General features: G+C 58.9%; 5 protein-coding genes across 16 annotated transcripts; 3 read left to right on the top strand and 2 right to left on the bottom strand.

Moving 5' to 3' along the window:
* Positions 1 to 1,108: 1,108 nt before the first annotated feature.
* On the top strand, positions 1,109 to 9,096 carry FBXW9 (F-box and WD repeat domain containing 9). 3 transcript variants are annotated; one of them, XM_045046175.1, is made up of 10 exons: positions 1,109 to 1,517; positions 2,667 to 2,806; positions 2,883 to 3,011; positions 4,438 to 4,577; positions 4,664 to 4,755; positions 5,596 to 5,744; positions 5,828 to 5,941; positions 6,072 to 6,161; positions 6,269 to 6,334; positions 7,957 to 9,096. In XM_045046175.1, exons 1-10 carry the CDS (start codon positions 1,109 to 1,111, stop codon positions 7,963 to 7,965), a joined length of 1,338 nt encoding a protein of 445 aa, XP_044902110.1. In that variant the 3' UTR covers positions 7,966 to 9,096. The 3 variants fall into 3 exon arrangements, with proteins under 3 accessions (XP_044902110.1, XP_003981960.2, XP_019673558.2); XM_003981911.6 differs by lacking the exon at positions 7,957 to 9,096 and adding an exon at positions 6,408 to 6,814 and having other exon boundaries at positions 4,465 to 4,577; XM_019817999.3 differs by lacking the exon at positions 7,957 to 9,096 and adding an exon at positions 6,408 to 6,814.
* On the bottom strand, positions 7,336 to 10,412 carry GNG14 (G protein subunit gamma 14). Of its 5 annotated transcripts, none has more exons than XM_006928464.5 (3): positions 10,273 to 10,412; positions 7,595 to 7,687; positions 7,336 to 7,512 (listed from the first exon to the last, which is right to left on the bottom strand). In XM_006928464.5, exons 2-3 carry the CDS (start codon positions 7,685 to 7,687, stop codon positions 7,387 to 7,389), a joined length of 219 nt encoding a protein of 72 aa, XP_006928526.2. In that variant the 5' UTR covers positions 10,273 to 10,412; the 3' UTR covers positions 7,336 to 7,386. The 5 variants fall into 5 exon arrangements, 4 of the variants coding, with proteins under 4 accessions (XP_006928526.2, XP_006928523.2, XP_006928524.2 ...); XM_006928461.5 differs by having other exon boundaries at positions 9,669 to 10,386; XM_006928462.5 differs by having other exon boundaries at positions 10,071 to 10,386.
* A 308-nt stretch (positions 10,413 to 10,720) lies between these two features.
* DHPS (deoxyhypusine synthase) lies at positions 10,721 to 14,725 on the top strand. Of its 6 annotated transcripts, XM_019818021.2 has the most exons (10): positions 10,982 to 11,120; positions 11,450 to 11,560; positions 11,698 to 11,862; positions 12,300 to 12,421; positions 12,503 to 12,599; positions 12,680 to 12,766; positions 13,298 to 13,403; positions 13,483 to 13,586; positions 14,317 to 14,442; positions 14,527 to 14,725. In XM_019818021.2, the coding sequence occupies exons 2-10, from the start codon at positions 11,540 to 11,542 to the stop codon at positions 14,620 to 14,622; spliced, it is 924 nt and encodes a 307-aa protein (XP_019673580.1). In that variant the 5' UTR covers positions 10,982 to 11,120; positions 11,450 to 11,539; the 3' UTR covers positions 14,623 to 14,725. The 6 variants fall into 6 exon arrangements, with proteins under 6 accessions (XP_044902113.1, XP_044902121.1, XP_003981956.1 ...); XM_045046178.1 differs by lacking the exon at positions 11,450 to 11,560 and having other exon boundaries at positions 10,721 to 11,120; positions 11,702 to 11,862; XM_045046186.1 differs by lacking the exon at positions 11,450 to 11,560 and having other exon boundaries at positions 10,721 to 11,120; positions 11,702 to 11,862; positions 14,514 to 14,725.
* WDR83 (WD repeat domain 83) lies at positions 14,628 to 18,451 on the bottom strand. The gene is made up of 9 exons (XM_003981909.5): positions 18,211 to 18,451; positions 18,013 to 18,133; positions 17,825 to 17,930; positions 17,503 to 17,551; positions 17,303 to 17,429; positions 16,315 to 16,382; positions 16,099 to 16,207; positions 15,897 to 16,011; positions 14,628 to 14,916 (listed from the first exon to the last, which is right to left on the bottom strand). The coding sequence occupies exons 1-9, from the start codon at positions 18,311 to 18,313 to the stop codon at positions 14,767 to 14,769; spliced, it is 948 nt and encodes a 315-aa protein (XP_003981958.2). The 5' UTR covers positions 18,314 to 18,451; the 3' UTR covers positions 14,628 to 14,766.
* Positions 18,452 to 18,587: 136 nt separating this feature from the next.
* WDR83OS (WD repeat domain 83 opposite strand) lies at positions 18,588 to 19,822 on the top strand. Its single transcript, XM_003981906.5, has 4 exons — positions 18,588 to 18,748; positions 18,864 to 18,969; positions 19,497 to 19,594; positions 19,690 to 19,822. Exons 1-4 carry the CDS (start codon positions 18,699 to 18,701, stop codon positions 19,754 to 19,756), a joined length of 321 nt encoding a protein of 106 aa, XP_003981955.1. The 5' UTR covers positions 18,588 to 18,698; the 3' UTR covers positions 19,757 to 19,822.
* The last annotated feature ends 7 nt before the right edge of the window (positions 19,823 to 19,829 follow it).

The raw sequence follows: 19,829 nt of genomic DNA, 5'->3' as shown, positions 1-19,829 counted from the left end.
AGCTCGGCACCAGGCCTCTTGGAGGTGTAATAAGTAAGTATGAGTGACAGTTACTGAGGCAAATCAAAAACTGCTAAGCTCTTGGGGACACACAGCCTCAGAATACAATCTTGTTGCAACCTCAACAGGGCCCAAAGTCACGTGCATCATCTTGGGGGAGAAAAGCGGACACGGACATACGTCCAGCATCCATTCAACATACATTTTTAGCGAGGGCACAGGAGATAAGCAGTGCAACTGTGATCTGTCCCATAGAGAAAAAGAGGGGAGGGGAAAGAACAGTGGGAAACTGGTCAGTGTTACCGTAGGGTACTGTGGGGAGGCCTCACTGTGAAGGTGGTAACCGGTTAAGCATCCGACTTCTGCTCAGGTCATGATCTCGAGGCTCCTGATTTCAAGCCCCGCATGGAGCTCTGTGCTGACAGCCCAGAGCCTGGAGCCTGCATCCGATTCTGCGTCTCCCTCTCTGCCCTTCCCCCGCTTGCACTCTCTCTTTCTCTCTCTGTCTCAAAGATAAATGAACATTTAAAAAAGAGTGAGGCAGAGAAAAACAGCAAGTGCTCTGGGATATTTATGTGGCTCGGTTAACCCCGCCTGGCTCAAAAGAGGCTTTCAGTAAGTAAGAGAGAAATAACGATTATAGGGAATTCAGAGATTTGTTTCACCGGGGACTCTGCAGTACAACTGCACCTTTCTGGCTCCGGAAGGAGAGACACGAGTTGAAGTCCCAATAAAAGCCCCAGACTTTGAACTCAGAAGAGAGACTGCATTTCTAAGCCCAGTGTCTCCTGTGAGCGATGCCTTTGGCCGAGCCGCGTCAAACCGGAGTCGGCTGGCCGTCTGTATCAGGACCGCCACAGATGCCTGTTCAACAAACGCTGGGAGCAGGAATCTACATTTTCCAGCCCAGGGCCCACGGGGCTGTACCGTGGGAGCCCTCAAAAACAGTGGGGTCCTACGGTCCGGCCGGTTTCCGCGCGCGCCACTCGCTTCCGGTCGGCGCTGCAACATCATTAAGCGGCGCCGGAAGTGCCTTCGCGCTGCCTAGGAGACGGGACGCGGGGCCGTCGGCTGACAGGGCCGGGCTGGCCGCGCCCACTCGGTCGCCATGGAGCTTCCCCCAGGGCCTCGCGACGATCCCCGCGCCTGGGACGATGACTCGGACCCGGAGCCGGAGCCCGACCCCGACGCGCAGGCCGAGGCTTACGTGGCCCGCGTGCTCAGTCCGCCGAAAGTCGGGCAGGCGCTCCCGCGCGCGCCTTTGCTGTCGGCTCCGGTCGCGTCCCCTGGCGCCCTGGAGCCGCGGGCGGCGTCCAAGGGTCCGCCCGTGGGCGTCCCGGGCCTGCTGAGCCTTCCTCCGGAGCTGCTGCTCGAGATCTGCGCCTACCTAGACGCGCGTCTGGTGCTCCACGTCCTGCCGCGCGTGTGCCACACGCTGCGCGACCTCGTGCGTGACCATGTCACCTGGAGACTACGCGCGCAGCGCCGCGTACGCGCGCCCTACCCAGTGGTGGAAGGTGCGCGCGCCTGGGGGGCCGGGGTCAGCTGCCCAGATTAGGTTTGGGGCAGGGGATTAGGTACCTGGGGTGCTGTGAGCAGAGCCCTGGAGCAGGCTTCCTGGTTGTTCCGGCTTGGGTGGAGGCTGAGGTAGTTACCGATGGTGCCAAAGCCCCTGACCTTCCGGGTGGACCGTGAACCAGATGCTTGGGGTTCCGGGGCTGTGGAGATTTATCCTGGGGGGTTGGGGTCCCTGAACTCAGGACCCAAGGATCCTCAGGCTTGGGGTCCGGTGGTTGACACAGGGACTTGAAGTCTCAGCTTCTGGACTCTCTTGGGGGCTCAGGGTAAGCCAAAGAATCCTCTGAGTATAGACGCTGAGCTAGCAACTGGTGATCCAAAGCCCCTCACTCTTAGACTCTTGACCTAGGTAGGAGTGAGGAATGGTCTAAAGGTCCAGAGCCCTCAACCCTTGAACCCAATCTAGAGTTTAGAGGTTAGGATACCCACAATCACAGATCCCCAAGCCCAGGGTCTAGCCTGATCTTAGGCAAGGGCTGGTGGTAATTCGTCCTGTCCCTGAGGTCATTGGTCCCTGGGGGATAAGACAGCTTTGGTGACCTTGAATTGATGGGACTTTTCTGAACAGCTTGATAAACATAGTTGCTGGAGTCCCATCATACCGCTGACTCTCTGCACCTGGGGCTTGAGTTCTACATCTTGACAGAGCTCCCAAGTTTACAGATTTGACAACACTAATTTGACAACACTTCATTGGGTCTGGTTAAGATCATTGACGCAAAAAGTCCTAGTTCCGAGGCTTAGCCTGAGGGTTGAGGCAGGACCTTAACGTCCTGAGGCTACTATCCTCAGGGTTGGGGCGGGGGGTGCTGAGGCCTGGGAAAGCGGCACTGAGTCTCCAGTTACCCAATTTTTGGAAACTGGGGTGAGTTGTTCTAGACCTGCTTGGAAGGCTGGTGGACTGGTGGTCCCAAAGCTAGATCCCGGGCCTCCTTGGGTGGGGTGAGGGCTCCCGGGACGGGGACGGGGGGGGGGCAGTTTCCAAGTCTGGTGAAGGTTGGGCTTCCCAGAAGCCAGAGGTGGGCTTGGAGCTGGTGTGGATGTCGGGATTCCTGCCCACTGGGGACTCTGCTCACGGTGCCCCACAGAGGAGGACTTTGACTGGCCGACGGCCTGCATTGAGCTGGAGCAACACCTGTCGCGCTGGGCCGAGGACGGGCGCTGGGCTGAGTACTTCTGCCTGGCCGACGGACACTTTGCTTCCATCGACTCCGTGCTGCTGCTCCAGGTGAAGCAGGGGCGGTGGGGGGCAGGCAGGGGTGGGCTTGGGTGACCCCGACAACACCACCTCACTCTCTTCCCAGGGTGGGACGCTTTGTCTGTCAGGCTCCCGAGATCGCAACGTCAACCTGTGGGACCTGCGGCAGCTCGGGGTGGAGCCCAGCCGAGTTCTAGTCAAGGCCCTGGGCACCCAGAAGAACAGCACCCACAAGGTGAGGGGTTGGGAGGCCATAAATAAATATTTTTAAAAGGGGGGGGAGGTTGCCTGGGGGGCTCAGTCGGTTGAGCGTCTGATTCCGGCTCCAGTCATGATCTCACGGTTCCTGAGTTTGAGTTTCACTGGGCTCTGCACTGGCAGCGCAGAGCCTGCTTGGGATTCTCTGCCCCTCCTTGAGCTCTTTCTCTCTCTCCCTCTCAGGTAGAGAGAGAGAGAGAAATAGATAAATATTAAAAAAAAAAAAAAAAAAAAAAAAGGAAGCCAGACGGGTAGGAGGGGAGAAGCCTGGGTAGGGTGCCGTGGCTAAGGGCGTGAGTTTTCTTTGGCACTGGACCTCAGAGATTTAAATCTTGCTCTGCTACTGTTAGTGGGACATTGGATGAGACGTAGGGCTTCTCTGGGCCTCCGTTTCTACTTTGTGTGGGGTCCGGATGAGAATGAATGGGATGAGCGCACACTAAGAGCTTCGCTTAGGCTGGGACACACCACAGGCGCTCGGTGGTCGTCAGGCAGACCTTGAGAGGCACAGGGCACGGCAGGTGGCAGTTACGAGGCTGCCGGCGGGGATCACAAAGCTCTGAGCATGGCTGGCATCTCGGGAGAAATGGCTGTGGAGGGCACCTCCACCAGTCATTGAGGTGGTCTAGGCAGGTGGCCAGGAGCTTGGTCTCAGAGCCAGGCTACTGGGTTCAAATCCCCACTCTGCTGCTTTCTGGCTGTGTGACCTTGGGCACAGGACGCAACCTCTCTGTGCTCCAGTCTCTTCATTTGTAGAATGGGACACAATTACAGTACTGTCCTCAGAGAGTCTGGCGGGGGTTGGGGTTGGGGGGGAGTTAGTCACCAGCCAGTGCTTTGTGCATGTTAGCTCCTGAGACAGGGGCTGTTTTTTGTGCCCATCTTCTCAATGAAGAAACTGAAGGAGGGTACTTCATTTGCCCAGGCCACGGAGTGAAGGCCCCATTTTTTTTTTTTTAATTAAAAAAAATTTTTTTTAACATTTGCTTGTTTTTCAGAGACAGAGACAGCAGGAGCGGGGGAGGGTCAGAGAGCGAGGGAGGGAGACACAGAATCCGAAGCAGGCTCCAGGCTCTGAGCTGTCGGCACGCAGCCTGATGTAGGGCTCCAACCCACAAACCACGAGATCATGACCTGAGCTGAGACCGGCCACTTAACCGCCTGAGCCACCCAGGCGCCCCTAGTGGAGGCCCCGTTCTTAATCACATTGTTAGGTGGCCTCAAACCACCGCTGCTGCTGAGTCTCACAGGGATTTAGGAATATTCTGTGTGGGTGTGTACCCCTGGGCTCTGGAGTCAGACCCACGGACCTAAGTCCTAACCTCTACTTGGAGCTGACTTGTTCTGGGTCCCTGGGTCAGTTGTCTCCGTCCTCTGACCCTAAATTTTATTACCTCTGAGAGGGGGATGATCGCAGGTCTGGTCCGCAGGGCTGGGTGTGGTCGCTGGCAGCGCTGGACCACCGCGTGTGCTCCGGTTCCTGGGACAGCACGGTGAAGCTCTGGGACATGGCGGCAGACGGGCAGCAGTTCGGCGAGATAAAGTGTGTGGGGTCCTGGGCAGCGGGGGCAGGGCAGGGCCGGGTGCTGTGCAGTCGCAGCCCCGACCTTGCGGTCCGTGTGTTCCCAGGGGCAAGGCGGCCGTGCTGTGTTTGTCCTACCGGCCTGACATCCTGGTGACTGGCACCTATGACAAGAAGGTGACCGTCTACGACCCCAGAGGTGGGCTAGGGGCCCTGGGGCCTAGGTGGGGAGAGCAGGGCCACCTGGGGTCTCCAGGGTCATGCCGGGGAAGGAGACCCTTGAACCTCACAGCCTGGCTGCGACGATAGTCACAACCAGAGGCTGACCACTCAAGAGTGGCCTGGGCTGTGCTGGGGGCAACCAAGGCAACTGGTGGGGGGGCCGGGTGTTGGGGCAGAAGCCCCCCTCCACCTGCGGCGAAGGATGGGAGGGCTCCGGAGGAGGGGCCTCTGAGCCTCAATGCTGTGGGAGGTGGAACAGCCCCCGAGAACCCTGAGTCCACCACTTCCTCGCTCTCAAGCTCGAACCGCAGTCTCCCCATCTGTAAAATGTGGATAATGACTCCAGCCCCCTAGGGTTAATTGGAGGAGATGACAGTAAGAGCCTTGGTGGAGTAAATGTTCACATAAAAAGCCTAGGATAAACACTGCCCAGCATATGAGCCTTTTCTGTTGTCTGTCTATTTATTCTTCTTTTACTTGAAGGGCTGGGCTCTTGGCCCAGGCACAGCCAGAGCAGGGTGATGGGTGATGGTGGGACTCGTCTCCAATCAGTCGGCAGGAGGAAGCGTTTTATGCTGGGACTTGCCGAGGTCTGCTCTGCACTGCGAGCAGATGGGGTGGCGATGGGAGATGGGAGGGCAGAGACTTGGGGGTCCTGGATGGCCCAGATTCAGACGGGACAGGAGAAGAGAAAGCCGGGACCACTTGCAGGATGCGGGTGGGCGGGGCAGACCAAGGATTCAGCCGAGTGGGGAGCGGCCTGGGGCCCCCTCCGAGGGGCTCTGACGTCTCCCTCCTCCCTGCATCACTCGCGAAGCGGGCCCGGCGCTGCTGAAGAGCAGGCGGCTGCACTCCAGCGCGGTGCTGGCGCTGCTGGCGGACGACCGTCACATCATCTCGGGCAGCGAGGACCACACACTCGTGGTGTTCGACCGCCGGGCCAACAGCGTCCTGCAGCGACTGCAGGTGCGCCCTCCCCTGCGGCCTGGAGGGACGGCGGCTGCGGCCTGGCCTGGCCTGAGCTGCCGTGTCCCGCGTCCCTCCCACAGCTGGATTCCTACCTGCTCTGCATGTCCTACCGGGAGCCCCAGCTCTGGGCTGGTGACAACCAGGGCCTGCTGCACGTCTTCGCCAACCACAGTGGCTGCTTCCAACTCGTCCGGGTCTGCCGGGGCTCTTGCCCCTTGCCCAACCGTCCCTGGGCCTCCTCCCTACCTCTCGACCCCTGGGTGGTTGTCGGGCTGGCGTTGGGAGAGCCCTTACCTGAGTGTCACCTGTTCCTCTTTTCTGCAGTCCTTTGACGTGGGCCACAGGTCTCAGATCACAGGCATCAAACACTCACTGGGGGCCTTGTACACCACGTCCACCGACAAGACCATCCGGGTGAGGCCCCAAGACAGGCCCCCTCCCTTCCCTGCCCCCCCTCCACCCCCCCCCCCGCCGCCGGTCAGAGGTGCACTTCCTGACCTTTGCCCATCGCCCCTCACCAGGTGCACGTGCCCACGGATCCACCGAGGACCATCTGCACCCGAAGCCACAACAATGTGCTAAACGGGGTAAGGCCCTGCCCTGTGCACCCTCCCCAGCTGCCCAGAACGGCCCTGACTACTTCTGTCCCTGCCCTCCCAGATTTGTGCCGAGGGCAACCTGGTGGTAGCTGCCTCTGGGGGTCTATCGCTGGAGGTCTGGCGGCTGCAGGCCTGAGCAGGCGGACGTGGACGTGGACGTGGACGTGGACGTGGATGTGGATGTGGGTCTGCCGGCCCGCAGGCTGGGCCAGGGCTTCTGTTCTCGGGGGACCTTCCCCCACACCGGTGCCGCCTCTGCCCTGTCCCAACGGCCTGGGGCCCAAGGAGTCCGGGCCACGGTTAGGCAGTGTCCCCGGGCTGCGCCCCACACCAGGGAAGGTGAGGCTGCCATTCAGGCCCACCCAGGGGACTGCTTGCTCCCCTCCCTTGGGCCCAGTTTTTGTTATGGTTTGGACACCTGCTCTCCCTGGAGAGCAAAGGAGAAATAAACCTGATGTACTGGTGTCACCCGAGGGCTCTGCCTGTGCTTGCTCGTGGCGGGGCGGGGGGGGGGGGGTCTGCGAGACGGTCGTGAAAGCCTTGGCAGCCACTACTTACGTCTGCGGGCACCTGTGCCCGCTCGAGTGCATTTCTGTGATCACGTGTGTCCGGGTGTCACTAGGGAGGTGACCCTGTCTGCGCACATCTGTGTGCTGGCGGATGTGGGTGTCTGTGAGGGAGGAGGCCCTTGAGGGCGTGCGCACATCTGTACGACGGCACCTGTGGGCGCGTGTGACGTGTGTCGGCATGTAGAGTGGGACCCCGACCCTAGGCGTGTTTGTGCAGTGGGAAGGGGAATCTGCTACTGCTGCCCCAGAGGTGCAGGGTGGGGGCGGTGCACGCCCTTCCATCCGGGAGTCCAGGTGTGTGTGCTGTTGTGGCCGTGACCCTGGGGTGGGTGGGGGAGGGAGGCCGGGCCGGGTGTGCGGGGGGTGCGAGTCTGTGGTCCCCCTCTGTCCCCGTGAAGCCTGGCCAAGCCACGTCCCGAGGATCATTCACTTCCTTTTTATTGAGGCCTCCTGGGCGGTCGGGGCCGTGGGTTATAAGATGGCACAGGGCTTCTTCTCCTTGAAGGGGTTGGTGGCAGCCGGGATGCCCACAAGGAAGGGGTCGCTCTTGGCCTGCTCCGCGCAGAACTGCAGCAGGTCGCCGGCCGCCTTGGACACCTGCGGGCCAGCCTGTCAGCTGGCCCCGGGCTGTCCGCCCGCCCCCCTCTCCCAGACACGCCCATGCCGCCCTGGTCCTCACCTTCATGCGGTCGATGCCCGCCTCCACCCGCAGCTGCTCCACGGCCCGGCGGGCCTGCCTGATGTCGCTGCCAATGGCCACCTTGCTGGACATCTGCACGAAAGCAAGCAGGGTCGTAGGCAGTGGGCTCGATTCCAGACCTTGAGCCCTAGGGGCTACCTGAGAGTCTCCCAACCACCTCTTGCGTCCTCTGGGGACTGTGGGAAGGGGGTGGCGGTTCCCCGAGCCCCGTCAGGACCACATACTTCAGCTGAGGACTCCGGCGGATTCCCGGCGGCTCAATCCTCCAGCAGCCCACTTCTGGCTCCCTCCCTTGCCAGCCCGGCCTCTCAGCCCCCTCCTCTCCTCCCCCACCCCTGCAGAGACTTTGAAGCCTGGACACTCGTGGAGTGAAATGTCAGCGGCAGCAGCTGCCTCAGCTGAGGGGGGTCCCTGCCCCAGGGGGCCCAGTGGCTGCGCTGGTGTCACATGTCACCTTGGCTAAGGGGAAGGCGGGGTTCCCGGCCTCTGCTCCCCACCGTGTATAGAGTGTACCCTGGCTCAGGTGCGGGCCTGCCTCTCCCCCTCCATCTACACTCACCCCCGGGATCTTACCCACAGATTACTCCATCCACTTGCTTATGCTGATGGCTCCACCTGTCCCCATCCCAGCCCCGTCCCTGATTTCAGACCTGCCCAAAGAGCTTCCTGCTCTTCAGTCGGTCACACTGATGTCTCGGGGGTCTCTCATCTAACTCGGCCAAAGCTGGGCTCCAGATTATCCTCCCCCCCCCCAAGATCTTCTGCCCCCAAGTTCACCACCATCCACCCAACTGCCCTGGCCCAAATCTTGAACCCCTTCAATCCTCCGTTTCTGGTGTCCCCTTTCTGATCCTTTCCCAGGAACCCTCAGATCAACTTCAAATTAGGTTCTCAGTCTGGTCACTTCTCTCCACACCTGTTGGCATCTCCCAGCTCCTGCGCCCACCTCTGCCGGCTCGGACCTGTGCAGTTACCTCCGCTCTGGTCTCCCCTGTTCTTCCCTTCCCCACTGCCCCCGCTCCCCACCACCCTTCTCAAGGCATCCAGCGGGATCTGGTAAAAAATCACATTACAACACGGATGCACCTTGAGAACATTATGCTAAGTGAAATGAGCCAGTCACAAAATAACCGATAATGCACGATCCCATCTATGTGAGGTCCCTAGAGGAGTCAAATCCATAGAGACAGGAAGCAGATGGTGGAAACCAGGGGCTGGGGGGAAGGGTAAGGAGTTAGTGTTTCCTGGGGCAGAGTTTCAGTTTGGAGAGATGAGAAGGTTCTGGAAATGTATGGTGATGATGTTTGTACAACAGTGTGAATGTGCTTAATGCCACGGAACAGTACGCCTTACAGTGATTATGATAATAGGGGCGCCTGGGCATCCTACTTCAGCTAGGTCTCTCTGCTGTCTGTGCGGCGCCTGCTTGGGATCCTCTGTCCCCTCTCTCTCTGCCCGTCTCCTGCTCTGTCTCTCAAAAATAAACATTTAAAAATGATTATGATAATAGATTTTGTTATATACATTTTACCACAATAAAAAAGAATTGGTGGGGGCACCTGGCTACCTCCGTCAGTGGAGTGTTTGACTCTTGATTTCGGTTCAGGTCATGGTCCCAGGGTCGCGGGAGGAAGCCCTGCATCGAGCTCTGTGCTGGGCGTGGAGCCTGTTTGGGATTCGATCTCTCGCTCTCTCCTGCTGCCCCTCTCCCCCGCTCTCGCGTTGTCTCTCTCTAAACAATAACAACATTTAAAAAGGAATGATGTATCTGGCTTCTGTTTAATGAGCTCTCTGGCCACAGCTGGAAGATGAATCAGAGGGAAGGTAGCCCCACGTGGAGGCTGAGAACGAGAAGCACCTGGATACAAATGCCCATTGAGTTGCACACCTGAAACTAATATAATGTGCTAGGTCAGTTCTATTTAAAAATAAAAAAAAAGCACCTGGATTTGGGACCTACTTTGTGGGTAGCACTTGGTGGCTGTGCTGAGGGATGGATGTGGGTGTGAGAGAAAGGGAGACATCAAGTTCAATTCCCCAGTTTTGAACCTACCAGGTGTGTGGAGCGCTCCTTTGCTGAGTTGAGGGCTCTTTGTTGAGGTGTGGAAGACTTCAGGGAGATCAGAGTTAGGAGGAGAGGGACTGAGGTGGTGAGTTTGAGATCCAAGTGGAGACTGTCAAAGATGGTCTCTTCTTCCAATTAAGTAGGCTAATCTCTGGCCTCAGGACCTTTGCACTGGCAAAGGTTTCTTTACCAACGGGGGACGATGGGGGAATGGCCTCCCCAAATCTTCACATATGGGGACTTTCTTGGCCTTCTGGCCTTGGCTCAAATGTCACCTCCTCGGTGTCCTTCCCTAACTACCTGTCCCTGCAAATAAGGCCACCGGTTACCCCTCCATCCATCCCTAATTCAAAGACACACCATCATTTCTGAATCCTCAATAACACTTACCGCTATTGTTGTTACCTTTCTAGCTCCCCAAACTGTGGACTCCAGTAGGGCAGGGCCTGCATCTCATTCACTGATAAAGCTGCCGCGCCACATACAGGGCTCAACGTATAGTACAGACTCCATAAATTGTAAAGGGACTTGTTAAAAGAATCCCCCTGGACCAGACCCCGTCCAGGGCTCTGAGGACCCATAAGATACAGACCCCGCCTTCGAAGGTCTCACAGCCTTGCTGGAGGTTGATGTCAGCCTTGGATCCCAGAGGAGGTCCCTTACTTTGAGGAAGGTCAGGGAAGGCTTCCTGGAAGAAGCGACAGCCGCTGCTGCCAGGGGAAGATCAGAGAGTTAGGTAGCTTGTGGAGTCTCTGGAGACCTGTGAGGCACGAACAGGGATCAGTAAACCGTTTGATGAGAGACGCCCAGAGGCAGAAACTATCTGACATCTCCTGATGACTCGAATCCTGTCCAAGGGCGACGTCTAAGAAGCCATCCTTTTCCCCCAACGGGACAGAAACGAACGGGAGAGCGCCGCGCAACGCGGTGGGTGTCCAGCAGGCGGCAGTAAAAGTAGGACTCTTCATCTCGGGCTGACAAGGGGCGAAAGGGAACAACGGCTCCTCGCGGCTTCCGTATTACGGAACGCACGCGCAAAGATGGACGCGTCCTGGATTACGGAAGTCACAGAGAGTCATGTGACCAAACAACTTCCCGTCCCCTTCGGCAGGTTCTCCCAAGCCCTACTTCCTGCACTGTCTTACAGAAGAGCGTGCCGGGGCTTAGCGCGTTTCGAGGCCGCTGGAGGCCTGGCCTGGGGTGGCTGTGATCTGAGAGTGCGGCCGCAGGAGCATGGAGGGTCCTCCGGAGGGGGAGGCACCTGCAGCGGCGCTGGCCGCTGTGCTGAAGCACAGCTCGGCGCTGCCGTCCGAGAGCGCCCAAGTCCGAGGCTACGACTTCAACCGCGGCGTGGACTACCGTGCGCTACTGGAGGCCTTCGGCACCACTGGCTTCCAGGCCACCAACTTCGGGCGCGCAGTGCAGCAAGTCAACGCCATGGTGATGCCTGGGGCGGGATTTCCTGGATGGAGGGGGCGTGGTCACCAGTAGCAGCAATGCAGCACTTGAAGGGGGCGGGGGCTCCCTTGAGAAGGAGGAGTGTCCTCTGTTGGGCGGTCCAATAGGTGGAGAGAGGCAGGGCCCGTTCCGGGCGGGAGTTTCTGCGCTGGGAAGAGGACGTTGTTCCTGCACCCTCATCGCGTCCTACTTTCCGAATGATTCTAGATAGGGGGCAGGTTATAGGTGACCAGTGAGAGTTCTGGACGGTGCAGTTGAGGAGGAGCCTGAGTCAGGACGCGGTCTGAGCTCGGATTTGCTTTTTCCGATAGGGAAGGAGGCCGGGCCTGCAAAGGTCATGCTCTCCAATTCCTTGAAAGAGGGGTAAAACCTGAGCGTGTGCCCTGAGATTTGGGCTGTGAATGGGGAGGAGCCTGCACAGGGTACGTTCGTTCCCTGGTTCCAGGTATTCCAGGTAGAAGTGGTCCCCCATCCCTGAGTGGGCAGAACCTGGGGGCGAGTCCTCCGGCTAGTTTGGGGTCAGAGGGTGAGGGTAACTTGACCCCTCCTTTCCATCTAGATAGAGAAGAAACTAGAGCCGCTGTCGCAGGATGAAGACCATCATGCAGACTTGACCCAGAGCCGCCGCCCACTTACTGGCTGCACCATTTTTCTGGGCTACACATCCAATCTCATCAGTTCAGGCCTCCGTGAGACCATCCGTTACCTCGTGCAGCACAACATGGTAGGGACCTGGTGGGATTGTGGCCTTGGTCTTAGGGGCAAGATTATCGATCATTTAAATGACATAGGGAGACAGGGTCATTTTTTTTTTTTTTTTTGAGTTTATGTATTTTGAGAGAGAGAGTGAGCTGGGGAAGGGCAGAGAGGAGAGAGAATCCCAAGCAGGTTCACCACTGTCAGCATGGAGACCAATGTGAGGCTTGAACCCAAAACTGTGAGATCATGACCTGCTCTGAAATCAAGAGTCAGACGCTTAACTGACTGAGCCGCCCAGGTGCCCCCCCCCCCCCCAGTCAGTTTTAAGCAGAGGGACACGATCTAATTTTGTTTTGTGGTAGAGCTTCCCCCAAGGGTCACTGGATGAGAGTTGGGAATTACAAGCCATGCCTGGGATGAGGACAGGCCCCTTCCCGGGCCAACCTCACTGACTTGCTGCAGGTGGACGTCTTAGTGACCACAGCTGGCGGTGTGGAGGAAGATTTCATCAAGTGCTTGGCACCCACGTACCTGGGCGATTTCAGTCTCAGGGGGAAGGAGCTACGTGAGAACGGGATCAACAGGTGGAGACCCTGAGTGGTGCTGGGCAAGGGAGCTGGGCTGAGGGTCCTGGGACCCGATGCCCACATGCCTCATGTTCGCAGGATTGGAAACCTACTGGTGCCCAATGACAATTACTGCAAATTTGAGGACTGGTTGATGCCCATTCTGGACCAGATGGTGCTGGAGCAGAACACAGAGGTGGGGCAGGAGTGACCTGGGGGCAGGCGTGGTAGGAGTCAGGGGAGGCACTGCTGCTTGAAGCCAATGTCTCCTCCTAGGGTGTGAAGTGGACACCTTCCAAGATGATTGCCCGGCTGGGCAAGGAGATCAACAACCCAGAATCCGTGTATTACTGGGCCCAGAAGGTGAGGGCCTGGGTGGGGCAGATACCAGGCCTGGGCACGTGTTAGCTGGTTTCATCTTCATAGCCACCTGGGGAGCCAGAATGGTTTTCGTCATCTCCACTTTTAGGTGAAGAACCTGATGCAGAGGTTAGGTGGTTTGTCTGAGGTTGCACAGCCAGAGTGTGGTCTTGGTATCCTGGCTCTATTCCTAGACCACCTGGGATCAGCTGGGGTCGTGCCTCGAAACCCTCATGGGGCAGGGCACATGGCCCCACGCTCCTCAGAGGCTGAGCTCCAGCGGCCGGAAGAACGAGAGCTCCCAGTCTTTGTCAGACACGATCCTTAGCGTTTGCCTTGGGTTTCATCCCGTCTGCCTCTTCGTCTGTGAGGGAGGTGCCGCCTCAGCACTTTAGTTGAGGAAACGGAGGCCCAGGGAACTTAAGCACTCTGCCCAGAATCAGGCAGAGAGGAGGGGATCCCACTGGGATGGGGACCAGCCTGCCCACCCTGGGCTCTGAGCCCCAGCTGCTCTCCTGTCTTCCTGTTTCCCAGAACCACATCCCCGTGTTGAGCCCAGCGCTCACAGATGGCTCCCTGGGCGACATGATCTTCTTCCATTCCTACAAGAAGCCAGGCCTGGTCCTGGACATCGTTGAGGGTGAGGTGCTGGGGCCACGGAGGAGCGGGGGAGGAGGGCTGGCTGGGCCCATAGCCTGACCACGGCGCTCTCCTCCCAGACCTGAGGCTCATCAACACACAGGCCATCTTTGCCAAGCGCACCGGCATGATCATCCTGGGCGGGGGTGTGGTCAAGCACCACATCGCCAACGCCAACCTCATGGTGAGTGGGGTTAGAGTACCTGGTCCCTAGCGAGGGTGGCACTTGGGCTTGCCATGCAGACACGCCTGTGCCATGTGCCAGGGAGACGACTGTGGACTAGACAGGCCATAATCTCTGCCCTCCCGGACTGAGGTTCTAGACAGGGCGAAGGGCAGCACACCAGGGCTATGCACGTCAGGTGGCAGAAACTGCTATGGGAAAAAACGAGGGATGACAATTGGCAAGAGAAAGGAGTGTGCTTCAGAAAAGGTAAGCTCTGGGAATTCCAACCTGTGAGCAGAGAACACAGCCAGCGCAAAGGCTTTGAGGTGCCTGATTTAAGTCAAGGAACACTTAGGAGGCCGGCGAAGGGGAACGGGAAGTAAATAACCAGTCAGGCCTCCAGGGCCACCACTCGGGTCCTCACAGGCGCCCTCTGGCTTCTGTGGGGGGAACAAACGGCGGGTTCTGGGTAAACAGTGATGGGACCCGGACCAGGGCGGGAGCCTTCTGTATACTTGGTGGCAGTCCCTGCTGAACAGATGCAGGAGTAGTTGCTAGATAGCAGGTGGGTTGGGGGCAGCTCTGGCCACGCATTGACATGGGCCTTTCCTTTGAAGCAAGGGGCCACTAAGGGCTTCCTTCATGCAGGACACATCCCTCAGCCTCTAGCTAGTCCCCTGCGTCCATGTCTTTCTGCCTGCCTGTCTCCAGTGACTGCCTGACCAGCTCACCTTGCCCCTCCCCACAGCGGAACGGGGCCGACTATGCTGTCTACATCAACACGGCCCAGGAATTTGACGGCTCGGATTCTGGTGCCAGGCCAGATGAAGCAGTCTCCTGGGGCAAGATCCGGGTGGACGCACAGCCTGTCAAGGTGAGGGTGGTCAGCTGGGGGGCGGGGCGCAGTCTCCCAGAATGCGGTCACAGGCCCCGTGGTTCACCCAGGTCCCCTCTGCAGGTCTATGCGGATGCCTCCCTGGTCTTCCCCCTGCTTGTGGCTGAAACCTTCGCCCAGAAGTCGGACGCCTTCACGCCCGAGAAGAATGAGGACTGAATGGCTACCGCACCAGCGAAGCCTCCCCTCCTCTATTTATTAGCGTGCAGTTCTCCCCTCACTCCTTGGTCAGCAGCGGGTCTCCAATAAATGGTCTCTGTGAGCCTGGAGTCTGTGCCCTTGGTGGCGGTGGGTCCCCCAGCTTCAGCCCGTGCCACCCTCCACCTCATAAGCCTCTTCCCGCCAGCAGTGGACGCTGCCCCCCACGGCAGTCAGCAGGCAGGGCTCCAGGGGGTGGTAGGACAGCGACTGCACCACACCAGGACCCACGGGCAGGGCCAGTGCCAGGGCACCCTGTGGAGGGAAGGATGGGGGGCAGTTACCGGTGCAGGTCTCTCCCCTGACCTCCAGCCACCTGCCTCGGATCGCTTCCCCGGCACCGCAAACCTCACCTGCCCCAAAATGAACCCCTCTGGCGTTCCATCCCTCCAGGTGCTGGGCCAGACACCTTGGGAGTCTCTCTCTCTCTCTCTCTCTCTCTCTCTCACACCTCCCACCCCTTTATCAGTAAGTGCTCCTGGCTCTGCCTTTAGACCACGTCCAGACTGCGGATGCTCTCCACATTCACAGCCACCACCTGGCTCCAATCTTGTGTCTCTTCCCAGCTTCTCTCCCCACCGTCCAGGCTCTACTGGCCCACTGGACAGCCTCCGTGCTCACTTCCTTCATCACCTTACAGTCATCGCTCAACACATATGGTCCCTCGAGCAGGCTCCAGATTTCTCTTCCCACTTCAAACATGTCCCTTCGTGTGCCCTTCCCTTCAGGGTGACTTCTTGTCTACCAGACTCTTGAGAAGTAGGCAGAACACTGGTGTGTTCTTAGTTCCCAGGCGCCGCCCCCGCCCTCCGTTTCCTCCATCCTCTTAGGGGGCTTACTTTCCCTGGCCAAGCCTCAGCCCTGATCCCCTTAGGCCAGAACTGTCTGTTCCCAGCCTGACATCCCCACCAGACACATCAGGACAGGGCTCGGGACTGAGAACCGTGGGGATGCTCAGAGATAGCTCAGGTTTCCTGAACCACAGCCCCACCTCAGCTTGGCTTCTGTGGCCTTGGTTAACCTGGCCCTGCAGCTGCCGCCGCGACCCCACAGTACTTGCATCTCCTGACCAACGTGGGCCACACCTCCAAGCCTAAGCACACAGTTCCCTTTGCCGGGAATGTCTTTCCTGCTTCATCCTCCCACTCACTCCTCCCAGCTCTAACAGCATTGCCTTTTCCCGGTGTGGGAGTGATGGAGGCACCCTGGTACAGAGCTGGGGTGAGAAGGCTCACCTCAACCAGGTCCCAGAAGTACACCTTCCCGTCCTCGGAGCAGCTGACCACGTGTGTGTCACGCTCACTCAGGCAGCAGTCCAGCTTGTACTCCTGGTTCTTATGGCCCGTGTACCTAGGGGTCAGTGGGATCAGAAGGGGCTGGGGCTGGGGGCTGGGCGGGGCTGGGGGCAGGGCGGGGGCCACATCCTTGAGGACTCACTCGCCCAGCAGTTCCCCGGTGTCCTTGTCTAGAAGCCGCAACGTGGAGTCCAGGCTGGACACCAGGGTGCACTGCCCATCCCGGCTGAAGCAGGTACAAGTGATGGGGCCTGGGGGGGGGGGATGGGGGGATGGGGAGGGGTGCGGGTGAGTGAGACCAGGGCCCCATCTGCTGCCCCCGCCTTCCCTGCCTGCCCCACAGCCCGGCCACACTCACTGCCCACGTAGTCTGAGAAGAGCTGCCCCATCCTCAGGTCGTAGCGCCTCACCCGGCCGTCCACGGAACTGCAGGAGGATGGATGCAGCTGAAGCATCACCTGGGGCCAGTAGGTCCATGGCTCCAGTCCCAGTACCCTCCTTGACCCTGCCAGGACGCTGGGGGGGGCAAGGCTGGGCTTGCCCTTCCTGTGTACCCTTCACTGTCATTCATGCTCACACTCAAGGCTAGCCGTGGAAACTATGCACTAAAGTGAACTCACGAGTGTAATTCCGAGACGCTGGCTTTGAGACTTACACACCCAGGGCCAATCCGGACCCACTCCACCTGTTTCTGATACCGACTGAGCATGCTCTCTGGGCTAGTCCTTGGGACACAGCTGCCACCCAGCCAGGAGCACTTTCTGCCATCGTAGAGCCCCACTGACTGAGAGTAATCTAGGAAGGCCTCCCCGAGGAGGTGACATCTAAACTAGGACTTGAAGGATAAGGAGACAAACATCTGTGGCCCAGGAGACGTGTGGGAACAGGCCAGCAATAGGCTGGGAAGCCCCAACTGCCCCCACAGGGGGGAATGGCACTCCTCTGGGTTGTGGCAACACTTGGGCACCCGGGGTTGGGAATTTTAATTGTTCGCCTCCAGCAACTAGAATACCAACCCTCTGTGGGTGGAGATTTTTCCCGATTTCATTCACTGCTGTGTGTGCACTGACTAAATCACATGCAGGTGATGCTCAAAAAACACTAGGAGTAATTAGAAAGGGAGTCCAGGTAGAGGAAGAGCAAAGGCAAAGGTCCTGGGGTGAGAGCGTCCTTAGCACATGAAGAGAAATGAGACCAAGAATGGATAAAAGCTGCAAAACCAGCAGAGACCAGACTGTGCAGGGCCCTGTAAGCTGAGGGGAGAAGAGGAGATTCACAACCTAAGCAGAGAGGCAGCGGTGATCCCCCGTGGCACCCGGGAGGGGTGAGGTCCTGGCTCCACTCACCCTGCCAGGATCTCATGGTCCGACACCTTCACACTGGATATGCCATCCCTGGCTTCGTCCAGCGTCTGCACTGGCTCAGGCCTTCGAGATCGGCAGTCCCAGCAGCGTATGCTAGAATCGATAGAGCCTGTGAGGCCAGCATGACGGTGAGGTCAGGTTTGGGCTGCAGGGGCAGCACCCTGCCTAGGCCCCAGACTCACCAGACAGGATGACCGTGGCCTCTTCATTAAACTGGACCGTGTTCACCTTCTGAGAAACAGGAATTGCCACTCAGAGGAGGCTGGACTTTGGAGGACTGGGATAAAGGCAGGGTTCCGGGTTCCAATGCACGTTAAGGCAAGGGCAAAGGCTAGAGACAGGGGAGGTGAAAGGTTCTGGGGAAACTGCATGCTGGGCCATGGGGAAAGGATGCTTGCTCTGTAGTGGGTAGGGGTGGAAAGGTTCCCTGTCACCAGCTACACAACAATGCGGGTCCTCTCCGTCATCCACGCCCTAATGAGGCCTCTTCTTGCTCGTACTCACCCCCGCGTGCCCCCGGAATTTGCGAACGACCTGCCCTGATGCCACATCCCACAGCACCACCGCCTTGTCCCCGCCGCCGGAGCAGAGACTGCTGTTGTCAAAGGAGCTAGACGGCATGGGAGGGAAGGTCAGTGTTGACGTCGGATCCCGACCTCGGCACCCGTATGGCGGCCTGGCCCCCAGCTCACCCGGCCGCGTCCAGCACCTCGTAGCCGTGGCCACTGTAGGTCCGCAGCAGCGTCCCCCGCAGCGGGTTCCACAGCTTCAGGGTCTTGTCGCTGCCGCACGTCAGACAGTAATTGCCATCCACTGGGGAACACCAGGAGGGGATTATAGGGCCGCGGGCCTCAGGAGGCAGGAGGACACGGAATGAAGAGGGAGCTCACCATTAAATCGTACAGCTCGCACTGCTCCCTGCCCGCAGTCCAGCGTCTTCACCCGTTTTTGCGGCAGCTCCGGGCCCCGCGGTTTGGGCTCAGGGAAAGCCATTTGTGTCAGGACCCTTCCCCACCGCCTTAAATCGGTTGGCACCGAAGATTTCGAGCCCTCGGAACCCACGCTTGGGTGTAACCTTGTGGTCTTCCGCGGTCTACTTCCTGTCTCTCACTTCCGGTTCAGATGTTTGGCTTCTTGAAGATAGTTTTGGGAATACTGGAGCCTGATTCCAGCGTCCAGGTTTCTTTCCCCACTTCTTGTTGTCAAGGAACATTTTTGGTCTCTTCTAATTGTCTGTCCCCTGCCTGGGAGGAGTCCTGGCCCCCGCCGCCGGGAACGGAAGCTCGAAGTCTGTGGGTGCTACTCTAAAAGCCATCCTCCGTTTCCGCGCCGGAAACTGCAACTCCCGCAGCGGAAGAGGCTCGACCTCCGACCCGCCATGTCCACTAACAATATGTCGGACCCACGGAGGCCGAACAAAGTGCTGAGGTGAGGACCCCTACGTCATGGGAACGGGGCTCGGGTTGTGGGGCGAGGCCCAGGGAAGCGCTTGTCCATCTCGGGGGTGGGACTTGAGTGCCTCTGACCCTTGACCCTGCCGCAGGTACAAGCCCCCGCCGAGCGAGTGTAACCCGGCCTTGGACGACCCGACGCCAGACTACATGAACCTGCTCGGCATGATCTTCAGCATGTGCGGCCTCATGCTCAAGGTGGGCGGCGCCGAGTTTCCTTCGGCGTAGCTCCGCCCGACAGCGAAGCCTGTAGGGGCAGCAGATTCGGAACGAAGCGGGGCTGCTGCCGAGGGGGCGGGGCCTGGCCGGGGGGCGGGGCTGAGCAAGGCGAGGACGTGAGGGAAGCGAGGGGTCTGGGTGGGTACGTAGGAAGTCTGTCTAAGGGTGGGGGCCAGGTTTTAAAGCGGTTTGGAGGGGACTCGAAAGGATGGGGTTCTTAGCATCATGAGGTGTGTTAGAGGCCAGTCTTCTTGGGCCTGAGAGTATGTGGAGGGGTCAGAGACGCACGCCGAGAGAGTAGGACCAAACACTGGGTGCCTGGAGTAGGCTAGGGGGAATGGGACTGAGGGACTCTTGGGGGCAAGGTCCAAGCTGCTTCAGATGGAATCAGTCGGTTGGAACCAGTGCCTGGTAATGCCCCGGGGGCGGGGGGTGGGTGGGTGTGGGGTGGTCATTGGTGTGCCTTTCATTGACCAAATCCCACGCACCCACCTACCTTTCCCTAGCTGAAGTGGTGCGCTTGGGTCGCCGTCTACTGTTCCTTCATCAGCTTTGCCAACTCCCGGAGCTCTGAGGACACTAAACAGATGATGAGTAGCTTCATGTGAGTCTGGGCCTAGAGAAGGAGGACTCCTGAGTTAACCGGGAGTGGGGACCCAAGCCTACCCCTCCTGGACTGACACCTGTCTCCTGTCCCAGGCTGTCCATCTCTGCCGTGGTGATGTCATATCTGCAGAACCCTCAGCCCATGACGCCCCCCTGGTGATGTCAGCCTAGGACCACTCTGTCCACCTTCCCCCAGGCCTGGCCCCTGGCTGCCCAGCCTCCTGCCCTCAGCT

The sequence above is a fragment of the Felis catus genome, chromosome A2 (genome assembly GCF_018350175.1).
Source record: "Felis catus isolate Fca126 chromosome A2, F.catus_Fca126_mat1.0, whole genome shotgun sequence".
Lineage (NCBI taxonomy): Eukaryota > Metazoa > Chordata > Mammalia > Carnivora > Felidae > Felis > Felis catus.
This window is presented reverse-complemented; position numbering and strand designations above follow the sequence as displayed.